Below are 12,549 nucleotides of genomic sequence, written 5' to 3'. Positions count from 1 at the left end.
GCTTCCCAGGAAGCCTTCGAGATTCACTAAATGAGGCTTGAGGATTAGACCCTTCCCCACTCGCAGGAAATCGGCAAATTTCATTTGGGCAGCTGTGCAAAATAAATAAAACAGAGTTAGGTAAATAAACAAAAATTGTTAAATTGTAATAAGATGTGTATTTCAAATATTATAAATACATATATTGTTTAATGATATATCATATAAATAAGATTGTAATGCCCTGTCCTGTAAGTGTAATAACGGGGGCCATTAAAAAAAAGTCGGAGAATGAAGTCAAGTGATGTAATACATATTGTTAGATACTTAAATAAAACACAGGATTAACTTAAAAATGTTATATTTAAAACTCTTAAAGTATACTAAACCGAACAATCGAAAGAAACGCAAAGTTACTCTAGTTCATTTATAATACATGATTCAGCTCCAGCGGTATCCGATAGTCTCCCGTCTCAGATGAGCACCTATACTTCTGGTAAACTCAACAAGCGTGGACCTGCTAATTCCTCCAACTCTTCGTATCCCGGGTGAAAGATGACTAAATCCCTTCCCGCCATTCATACCGAATATGTACATTATATTTTTGGTACGGCAGGCTTTATTTTGTGAGATACAAATGGAAGAACTTAAAACCCGTTAAATAAACCATTCGATTTATTTTAATGTGACTTCTATACAAGTAAGTTCTATGTTGGCCCATGTGCCCAGCGATGGGCTACCGAACGCTGATGTAAACATACAAACGAAAAGCCGTGCATCGACTTATCCAATACGGGGTGGGCAGGAACCCTAGTGAAGTGCACTTAAGGTGCCCACTGATGGGCACAAAGTGTGACTACATTGAAGGCACATAAACTTTCTGCTTAAATAACTTATATATAATGATTACTAAATCCATTGACATGGAAATCTGTTTCAACTTTGTCCACCCCATATGGAACGCTATTTATAATATGATATTGTTTGCCCAATATAACCTTTAACAATTTCTCTAACGCTTAAAATATGCAGCAATAATATAATTCGCGATCACGGAACTTTCGGTATTTGATTTTGGAGGAAAAGATAGAGACAGAGTGATAAGAGTGGAACTGGAAAGGTTTAATCTATCCTGTAGTCTTTTCCCATCTTTAAATGTGCCGGGAACACTCCCCATTAGGTGAACTGAAGATAGTAAAGATTGAGAGAAGTCGTTAGCATTGTATTGATCTTTGGGGGAGGCCTGTTATGCTGTAGGCGTCTCTCGGCTAAAAAGAATAGGTGGTGGAATGACTTGCAGTATCAGAGTCCCTAAATATACATAAACGAGTATCTGTTATCTATAAACGTATAAGAGATTACCACCTATCTGACTCATCTCTGGAACCCATCAGGCTAAACTCTACTCGAAATGGGGTTAAGGGAATGATTGCTGATCAAAAATAATAAAAATTGTCCAGATTTTTTTTAACATTTTAAAAATGACCAACAAAGGATTTTACGCACAAAAGGCAATACGGTTCAAGAGAAGTGGGCGTGGGACAGGTAGAACGGATGTACTTAATACTTCAGATGAGTTGAGCTTTGTTACATTGCGACACATTACACTTGAAGCCGTTTCTCATTTGTTAAACTACCCACAAAATCAAATACCGAAACTTACTTAAGAAAAGAAAATAAAAACAAGTGTTAATGTACAATTGTGGGAACAGTTAGGTAACAAAGTCGTAGCCAAGGTATTTCTTATTTTTCCGTCTGACGCGAGACGACGCTTTCTTATCGTCGTAGTCGTCCGACGTATCCTGGTCATAACCTCCGTCGACGACCCAGTCGTCGTCCATCTCTGTCTTGATCTGTATCTGTTTCACTTGCTCTCTCACTGACGGCTGCATCTTCTTCTTTCTCTTCTTCGCGCTGTCCACTTCCTTAGATCTCTTTCTGGACCTGTTGTCTAGTACTAGGTGGTCGTACTCGCTGACGATATAGTTCTCAGGGTCATAGCTGGTTGTAACTTCCACGCCCACCGATGGGTCCACATCTGGCAATATATAATAGTTTTCAAAGTCTCCTTGGAGAGTTATCTCATTCATCTCCGCTGTGAAGTGCCGTTTCTTTTTCCCTGTGTTGCAGTGCTTGATGTAGGCGTATTTGGGCTTACTATCTTCGGGTATGATGTTTACCGTCCATTCCCTGTTCTCCGTCACCGGGATCTCTTTCACCTCCTCCATTGTGATCTCCTGCTCCTCGGCGATCTCGTATATGAAGTTGTCGGAGATGTTGCCGTCGTCCATTATGTGGAGGACTTCGTTCTGGTTTTCTAACGGCTCCGCGGTTGATGTTTGTGGGATAATCTAGAAATACATGTTTGCATAAAATATTTGAAATACAGGTAAGATTCTTCAAATCTAAACATTTTTAATTTAGATCATCGGTTCTGATTTCTATACTCCCCCCTTCCTTTGCTTTACAAGAAAAGAAAATTACACTCAAGTCTTATTTATAACATTATTTCATGAAAATAAAGTAGTGCATAAGAGCTCTTCACTTTGTAATTGGACCAGCTGTCGCTACTTTAAAAGGTTGCGGTTAAATCATTACGAACATATGTATATTTAAGTTAATTCGAAACTAAATAATACCAAGATATAAAAAAGAGAAGTAAGAATCACAAATAGAGAAGATATGGAAGATTTTATGTCTCACACGCTGGCAGTTAGAGAGTTGCACTCACAACATTTTCCTTCTGATAGATTCGGCTTGTCAAGCGTACTTGATGACATTAACCATAAGTATCTCCAAACTAAGGGTGGTAATGGCCTGATGGTTAGGAAGAGGAAGACATGGATAGGATGTGTTAGAAAGAGGAAGGATGGATAGTATTACGGATTGTGTGGACAATGTTCCAATTGGAACGGAACATACATACCTCAATAATCTGCTTTGGATCGGCCATTTTAGTGATGACTTGCTCCGATTGAGTGATGGATGCTTCCGTTTTATCCGATTCCACCTTCACCACCCACAGCTGCTTTCGCTGAAGGTTCTTCAGTGATCTGTGGAAAAAACATCAATATTTACGTCGTTATGATGACATTCAACTAAATTGTAGTTCTAATGGCCTTGATGAGGACGCTGTTTCAACTTATGTTTTTTTCCTATTCAAGTACCAAAATTTATAGTTTTTCTTTTTTTGAGTATAACAGCGTCCGATGAATGTTGATACATTTACTTAATTTAAGACTATAATATTGATGATTAAAAATGTCAATTTTTGGAAAACACAACCGGCCAGGAGCCTGAAAGGGTTTGTAGCCACCGCATTAGAGATGGGTAGCTTGCGAGCTAAAGACAAATCTTTGCAAAAGATATAATCACTCTCCAGCTCCCGTGTGTAGCAATTATATCTCTATACTTATAAGTCAACTTTCGTGAAAGAGATGGGTTTATATAGATATTTATACGTAAAAGAGAGACGGATAGCTATTGCATGTTTGTGTTAAAAATGCGGATTGGCGCCAAAAGTCCGCCGAAGATTTAACAGGGGTCTGCGTTAGCGTGACAAAAACAATACGAGGTTCATAATTCGTAAGCCATTCCACATTTATCAAATATGTATTTGGTTTCGATTCTAAAATCGTGGTTTGAACTTTGTTCAACTTTGATAATTATGTGTATCAAAGAAAAATTTGAAAACTATTAATTCATATTTGGAACTCGGCCACAACGCTAATATCATACATAAATTCTTAACGAAGTCTTGGGAATACTGGAGATACCTAAAGAGTCTATGAGAAAAGTCTGGAAACATCTGGAATAAATGAATAGTATATCAAGGTGCTAAGGTTTTATACTCACAGGTAGCCTAGAGTGTCGACTAGTTGACGCACGTTCAGCCTGGACACAGCCTCCCTCGGTTCCTTTTTCACCGGCTCCACGCTGTAGTTATGTTCCATGCGGATGATGTCTGCGGCTGGAAACAAAGACAGCCTGGTAAAGAACAACATGATGATTGTTCTTCTTATATTATTTTAGCTGCAATCGTGCAAGGTGGACTGGATTAGATGAACCAGTTAACGCCAGCGTAAGACGCTGCATGCAGTCAGTTTCCACCGGTCTTATTGAAAGCCTAAGTAGACATCTTACAGCTGTAGTGATTATTATTTACAACACCTTGCTTCTTATAAGACGCACACGAGATATTAAAGAACAGACAGTTCCTGTATCTGACGTCATTCAGCCCATATATCTCAAAAGGAAGTTTGTACACATACTGTAGAACCGTATCCACTTTGTAAGGTAATAATAATAATATTTTATAAGGCAATTACCAGTTTGTAATGTACCAATACTCATTAGTTTTCTCTCTTTTACCGTAAACGTTTCTAGTAGAGATGGGTAGCTCGCGAGCTAAAGACAGAAATATACACCAGTTGTGTAATTCGCATTGTTTGACGCATGCGCATCTATCAGCCGGCTGGGGGGCGGTGTAATTTATTGCACGACTACTGCTACATAGCAGAAGTAGCTATATATTAGTCTTTTACTTAATTATTTTTTATTTGTTATTATCTCTTTTACTGTTTAATTTTGTTTCGTAAAACTTTTTTCGTCCGTTTAATTATCTTCCAGAGAAGACGAGTATACTCGACAAAAACATAGTAAAAAGTTTCTGCCTATAAAAGTGGGCAATTTTGATTACTCAAGCTTGTTGGCTTTTTAGAAAATATATATTTTTATACGTTGTCCATAAAATAAATTAATTTCAATAGTGGAAAAATATCATATAAATATTAAATTAATGCATTAAAGGAATGAAAACAGAAGCAATAATAGACCAACTGAATTTCAAGAAATATAAGTTACGAAAACTAAAAATTTAAATTACGGGCAATTATAGTTTTTAAAGCAAGGTGCAGCAAATAATGCTACCTTGCATATTGGGTACCATTATCTGGATTCTCTTGTAATATTATTTTTCGAAGGTTGCCAGACTAACGAATATTGTAAAATGTACATTTAATATAATTTTTATTTGCCCTTTTTCAAGGAAAAAAAATCCAGTTCATTCGTTTAATAATAACACGAATGTGATTTTATTTATCTACGTGACGAGTTTACTCGACGTTATGCGAAACATTTTCGTTGCGCTTTGTCGAGTATACTCGACACATACACTTAAAGGGTTACTTATCTGTGTGTGTATAGATTTCCACCTACGCACTGAGATATAGCGATATCTCTGGACCCTAACTGTAATTAAATATTCGCTAACTGTAGTGCTTAAACTGTTAAGTTTTATGGAATTACCTAATGTCAATAGTCCATTATGACTATATATAGCCATGCAGTAGCAAATGCAAATGCAACTAACACACATTAGTAACGATTCTGGATTGTTATGCGATTTTTTTCGGTAATGATTATATCATCTGGTTTTAGTTTAAAAACTAGTGAATAAGACAAGAAGGATTTTTGATTTTTACGTGAAACAAGTAACTCATAAAGTCACTCGGGGTTTTGTATTACAAAATCAGGAATAAATCCTCTGTTTGTATAGATACCTCTACTAATGCACGCAGCCTTTAATGAACCTATCGTATGTCTATATATAAAATATTTCCACTTATATACTGACTCATCACGATATCTCTGGTACTATAAGCCTTGGAGGTTTAAAATTTGGTAGAAATATTCCTTTCGTTGGGTAGAAGTCAGTTAAGAAAGGATCCTACGTAATCTCACCCGTAAGATAGGGGTGGGGGGGGGGGAAGGAACAGTTCTTTAAGTTTGAGAAGCAGGCGCGGGACAGCTGAGTGACAGCCAAGGCATAAAGCCTCTTTTCCAAAGGTATAAGAGGGGATAGGTCACAATCGCTACGTTTGGCAGACGGATTGGCGATTGTAGTGTGGTATTAAGGTACAGAAGTTGCTGCCAATTCTCTGGAAACTTTTTTATAAGTGGCATTCCTAAATAACTCATGAACAAAGTGTGAATTATATAAGATTGTGCCCCGGGAACCGTACTTGCGACCTACGACTTCAGTTCTCAGACTTCTACAGCTGGGACACCATTGTTCCAGGACTACTTAGTGGACCTGTCAAAGAGCTAAACGCAGCCGTAGAATCCTTTGATCAACGCGCTTTGTAACATATAATTTTAACATAAGTTTTGTAACATAAGTGTATAGCTATTTATTTTAACTTAATTTTTATCACTGTATGTTTACTTAGACAAATCGTAATAGATCGCTCTCGGTCGTATGTCAGATCGATACGGGCTCCATGACGAAAGCGTTCGAAAGATCTCTCTAGGTTCGGCGACAGATATTGAATTGGTTGCTATTGCCTTTCTAAGACTTCGAAAAACTTTAACACCGAGAAAAGTAACGAAAACAACTTCAGCAATTCTTCTATCGTTGATGTTAATATATAATGTTACAATGGTATTTATTTAACTTTGTGAGATATCAAAGACGTGCATGTAATTTCGCGGCCGATTGAAGCACCCTGTATAAGTGAGTGGCGTTACCTTTAGGAGGGCCCTTAAGGAACTGTTCATATACGCCGAGGAACCCGTCCTGCGCCGCCGCAGCGCCTGCAACAACGGTCCGTCACTCGCTACTGCCTTATACAGGGTGTCTCATTAGTATTTCCTTTTATTCTTGAAACATATTTTGTTTTTTAATAGACTAAGTTCTATTTAGTAAATTGTCTTTAATCGAAAACTAACTTTTATTTGATTTATCATAAATTAAAATGTTTTATACTTGTTGCATCAGTACAGAATAGTAGACGTGGCAAAACTTAAAAAAAAATTCTCTTTGAATAATTATCAAAGTAATGAATACGGAGTCTTAAATAGAAGTAAATACGTAATTACCTGCAAATATTGTTACTTGTCAACACCCTGTTCTGCGTACCAGAGTAGCATTTACAATACTTAACTTGTACATGAACTAAACAACCAGGAATATAATATGATTATAAAATATCCACATTACTTGATCGCGAGATCGAACCACAAATAAGGAGATCCGCATATTAACCTAGATCACCAACGAAATTCGAAGAATTGCTGCTCATTTGAAGTTGCCGTTTAGAAACGGCGTGGGTAACCCCCCAACCCCCCCCCCCCCCAGGTAGACAGGCAGGCGCTGGATGCGAGCAGCGCAAGAATAATGAAGAAGTAATGGTGGAAATCTTTGGAGGAAGCCTGCATTTTGCAGTAGGCGTCTATCTTTTGATATGATGAACATTGAGGAATCTTCCACAAAACGCACGTGGGTGTACGTGAAACACTATATAGCGATTGAATTAAAAACCCAGGACACCGGTCAAAATACTTTTCGCATCCCTTTGATTCGTGGCGTTAAAATATACCCGATTTGATATCAAATAAATTATCTTTTAAAACACCTATAAATTTCCAATAATACTATTGCATATATTATTGGAAATTCATAGGTGTTTCAAAAGATATCATAGTATATATATATAAATATATAGTATATATACACATATATGTAGCTCAGCGGAGATGGCTCTGCGTAGTACATTTACTGATGGTGTAAAAGGTTATCAGACCAGGCCTTTCACCGCCACAGGATTTAAGTAGCTTTGAACCGATCTTATTGAAAACCTGTGGGAAGGCTGTCGTTAGCCGTGAATATTCTAATGCTGCTATGATGATAGAACAGAGTAAAAGTACAAAAGTTTAGGAGCGTGTACAAAATGTGCAAAAATGTAATATATATGTGATTTCAGAGCTCAGGAATACGCAAGACATCAAAATGACATTTCATATTTAAAAGGAGAATAAATCAGAGACCATCCATATTTCTGCCAGTGGCAATAACATAAAGAAAAAAAAGGGGTCCATTTCTTGAAATTTCTTGTCAAATAAGTAAAGATTTCATAGCATTTTTACATTAGAATGTCTTAGTACTTACTAGAAATTTGCGTACTTTTTTGTTTAGTCTGTGGTAATGAAAAAAACAGATGACAAACGCGAATAAATATAATTGAAAATTTTTAATTCATAGAAGAATATTGTAGTCAGTAATAAAATAATAAGTAAATTTTTAATTCATAGAAGAATATAGTAGTTAGTAAGGTAGTCTAAAGAGTTCCAATTTTCGTTTTTGTAATCAGGTAGGTACCCCCATTACAAAAACGAAAAATAGAACACTTTTTAAATATATTATAATAAAAAATATATATTATACATATATCATTTTTAAATAAAGAATATGCATATTAAAAAATATATTCTTTATTTAAAAATGATCTTAAAAGCATTTTCGAATTGTCAATCAGCATAAAATATCAGCATTGTCAGTCTTACAGGAGGCTACCACCAGCTCAGAACGCAGTTCTGCTGAGATCTGGCAAAAAAACTCAACAGTTGCCCCCTTTTCTAATAAAGTTTTACTATGTGTCCACGACAATAACTAGCTTCCTGTGTGAGCGTCGACAACACTCAATTCCACACCAAACACACCTTAATGTCAGTATATGAAAATAAATATATCCAAGAGATAGAATATTTTTTTTTATATGTATATTTATTTATGCTGTGATAGTAAGATAAACTATAGATGAACAATAGTAAAACAGTATTTAAATAGAAAAGCTATTTAAAAATAAAAACTTTTTACAGACTATTTAAAATGATTTTTCATGAGAAGGCATTTCATTTGTCTCCCTACATGCCTTTGGAATATAATACTACCATAATCATGAAGGTTCCGGAGCCTACTAGTATTGGTACTGCCTCTATTGGGAATTATTAACTCTATTGGTCTAGTGTTTTATAGAGTACTTGTACTACTAAAATATATTATTGTGGACATAAACATTGTGCAGGAAATAATAAATAAAATACTGGATATTGTTATATCTGTCTATATACCGCATGCTAAGAATGATATTGGCACCTAAAATATATATTTGATTTTATGCAATGAGTGTTCTGAGTTCCAATAAATGCAATGCCTGCATTTTGGCTTTCGTGATGAGTTTTAATTACTATTTGTTCATAGAAAACAAAGACACTTTTTAAGATAATAGTAAAAATTACCTACTTTATCAAACTCAATATGTACAGGATGATTAAATAGTTACATGTGTGAAGTGTAAAATATTTGAAAGGTAAATGGGTAGTGCATTTGCTGTCAATTAATTTACAGTACATCCCATCCAAAATCAATGGTTATAGAATAATGTAAAGATATTATAGTAGAAAGAAGCGTTTTTAAAATACAGATAACATATTAAAAACTTTATACTGGCAGATGTTATATACCTGTTTCATTTCAATAAAAATTAATTAATGTAATACATTTCATAGTGATCACTCTATCCTGTAAGAGCTTATAGCTGACAAATGAGCTATAGATTCACCCCTTTAAAAATGTTTTAAATGGTGTACTTATAAAGTAATCACTCTATGTATTTATAGATAAAGGATTGTAGGCAATAAATAAATGTATAATTCTTACCTTTCTTATCGCTAGCCGTTTGTGTAACTGGTGCCTCTTGTTCCTGAGGAGTGAGGAGTTCCGGGAGCATAGGAGAATCAATCCATAGTCCTTGAGCGTCCAATTCGAAGTGGTAACTGAATAAAAAATTATATATACTTTTGGATTTATTGTTAAATTAAATATCTGGCATATGGAATTTAATACTTCAATATTTCGAGCAGAGAAATAATTTTTAACATCAATCACATGTCTTGTCAAAATCATCTAAAGGGAAGTATGTCAGAAAATCCCAATCTGATTAAGTAAAATGATATTAATAAAGAAAAATGTTAAAAACCTTCATGAGAGTAATAAAAAATAACTTAATATCTAAATAATAAATTTAATCTAAATAAACAACTATTTTTATTATGAATATTTTATAAAATGATCAGGTTTTATGTGGCGGATGAGGATCACATAAAAAGAACTCAAATATGAAATCACCTAAACCCTTATAAACTTATCACTTAGCAGATCAAATGCTAAAATAAACTATTTTGCTTTCTTCACTTAAACTTCTACTTACTACCAACTAGTGGGCAACTATCACATTAGCATAAAGCTCTGAGACCCAACATGACATATTCATGATGAAATATGTATATATCAAATATTAGTGGGACCGGAATTTCTTAAGTTAAATTCACCCAACTATATCTGTAACAAGTTTTTATTTTTATTCAACGATATATTCACCTTCATTATCAACAACCTTTAACCATTTAGTATACAAATTTTCAATGCCGGAGCAGTAAAAATCAATTGGTTTTTCTGTAAAATATTTTGACCGAAATGACAGTACTTTCCCTAACGTGTAAAATACTAAATGGCCAATTAAAGCAAGTAATTTTTTATCAATGACTTTGTTAGTTATATTACAATCTAGTTGGAGTTTTCACAAAAATCCACATAAACACATATTCAAGTGTATTTTGTTGTTGGACATAAGTGAAATTGAACACAGATCATGTGTCTCTAGTGTGTCAAAAGTGGAAGTTTCATACCACATATTCCTGCATAGCATCACATTTCTGGACACAGTATAACAATGTGATTTTTTCAAATCAAATCACCTCATACCTTTCTGTTTATTATACAATTAACTATTCAGCAACAATGCAATTGCTTTTACCCGCATAGTTGTAAGCTGACATGTCTCCATAAGCATTCACTTTCCTCTTGCATGGCCCCCTCAATCCACTCTTGCCTCGGTCCATCATTTTCTGATGATGTATTTACACTGAAAGCGAATAAAGTTTTATTAATTTTTAAATGCTTACTGTAAAGTTTGTTTTAGTAAGAATTTTACACAGACAGGACAGCCAAATCATGACCAGTCATTGTGGCACTTTCTGAATGAGGCCTGTGCCTTACAGTGGCTGTTTATCAGTCAATATGATGATGGTGAATCAAAATAATAAAGTATGGTTATATCTCTAGCTGAAGAAACCTTTACTAGACTGTTTGGCAAATGAAATTAACCTATTTTAATTGCTAAACAGTAATAACAGTCTAGAAAAGGTTTCTTTAAGTATATCTATAGTATATACATATAGTTAATAGATTTTTTGTACCGACATGTTTTTTTAAAAATTATAACAAGAATATGTTAAAGGGTGTTTTAATGTCACCCCCACTTGCAAGATAAAACATTAACCCTAATATTTTTATGTCTGTAATGTTTTTTATGTAAATACTAATTAAGTTTGAGAATTAGTAGTTTTTTTTTATTATACATAACATAGCCTAGTCTTCAAACTTTGAATGTATAATAGTTAAAGATCATAATAATCATTAATATGTTATGTTACCATGTCATAATAACACATTCATATCAAATGCCTTTATAATGAGTATGGCAGCCTAATTAATATTTGATTTAACTAAATGAGAAACACTGATCTACACTAGGTGCGTTTTAATCTTTATACACATATTTGAAACAATGCCAACTGTAGAGTATCCTATATACTATAACAGATTTATTCGTTAAATTAATTGACAGATATTTTATGAAATACCGACAATAATGAGGTTTTAAAAGTCCTTATAAATCTCGTTAGTTCATCACAAAACAATGTTTAGTATTCGTAAAGAATAAACTTGCAATATAGAATGTCTAATATTTACGTACCACAAAGAAATTACGAAATATAAATGATGACATATCATTCAAAGATATTGTGATAAATTATAATTAATTTGATCGAAACATCAATTTTTCTTTAAATTACAAAACATAAACATCTTATAGGAAACGCGTAAAGATTTACGTAAAATGGGTGGAAAGCGCCCGTGGAGGTCACGGGGTGTACGCAATGGACGCTTTTTAATTCCACATACCTAATAATTAGAGTAAAGTTAATAAAAGTAATGAAAAATACTTACTTGTAAAATGAAAAGCTGCAAACCACATCATATTCTAAATTGCAGCCTTCTACCACACACTTTTGTGCGGTCATTATGGTGGCTTAACCCGCGACCTCCAAATATGGAGTCGGATATCTCACATCCTTGTTTAAACTTGAAAATATTAAAATATAATACTTTAGCGCCTAAACTAACTTACAAACAAACTAATTTGATAGATCTTTGGGAAATTATCAATCAAATGTCGAAAATGACGTGCTGTCACGAAAAGTCCAAGTCTTAAATGCGTGCCATGAAATGGTGATGTAATTCACTTTAGCGCTGTGTGCTAGCAACACTCGTCTCTTATCTCGATCGAAACGAGTTTTAGAATTAAATAGTGTAATCGTTTTGAATGAAACGATTAACATGATATTATATGAGTATTAACAAAATGTAATAACTTTTTCTTGAAAGTTTCACTATTAAATTGTTCCTTATGAAGTAAATAAGTTGCAACAGTTTGCTATATACATTAAATAATGTATATATAAAGAATTTTTCTACATTCTTTTAATTTGCTATTAAATGAAAATTTAAAAAAAATCGCTCGCTAATGTATAAATAAACTTTATTGTAAACCATGATTTTTACAACACTGTAAAAGTTTTTATTTTAGATTATCAACTAATGTAATC

The 12,549-nt window shown here is 34.1% G+C and overlaps 1 protein-coding gene across 1 annotated transcript; it reads right to left on the bottom strand.

The window, feature by feature from the left end:
- Positions 1-323: 323 nt before the first annotated feature.
- LOC137927310 (uncharacterized) lies at positions 324-12,150 on the bottom strand. The gene is made up of 7 exons (XM_068771098.1): positions 11,891-12,150; positions 10,635-10,742; positions 9,479-9,594; positions 6,508-6,573; positions 3,835-3,949; positions 2,906-3,032; positions 324-2,330 (listed from the first exon to the last, which is right to left on the bottom strand). Exons 1-7 carry the CDS (start codon positions 11,962-11,964, stop codon positions 1,692-1,694), a joined length of 1,245 nt encoding a protein of 414 aa, XP_068627199.1. The 5' UTR covers positions 11,965-12,150; the 3' UTR covers positions 324-1,691.
- Positions 12,151-12,549: the final 399 nt, after the last annotated feature.

The sequence above is a fragment of the Battus philenor genome, unplaced genomic scaffold, assembly GCF_028537555.1.
Source record: "Battus philenor isolate CCGP_79_NKW_IND1 unplaced genomic scaffold, ilBatPhil1.0.hap1 SCAF_30, whole genome shotgun sequence".
NCBI classification, from domain to species: domain Eukaryota; kingdom Metazoa; phylum Arthropoda; class Insecta; order Lepidoptera; family Papilionidae; genus Battus; species Battus philenor.
The sequence above is the reverse complement of the archived record's forward strand: the minus strand, read 5'-3'. Positions and strand labels throughout refer to the sequence as shown.

Coding starts and splice junctions, on each gene's coding strand:
- LOC137927310 (XM_068771098.1), bottom strand. CDS start 11,964: ATGACCGCACAAAAGTGTGTGGTAGAAGGCTGCAATTTAGAATATGAT. Junction 10,743..11,890: donor TGCAGCTTTTCATTTTACAA/GTAAGTATTTTT, acceptor ATTCGCTTTCAG/TGTAAATACATCATCAGAAA. Junction 2,331..2,905: donor ATCCAAAGCAGATTATTGAG/GTATGTATGTTC, acceptor ATGTATTTCTAG/ATTATCCCACAAACATCAAC.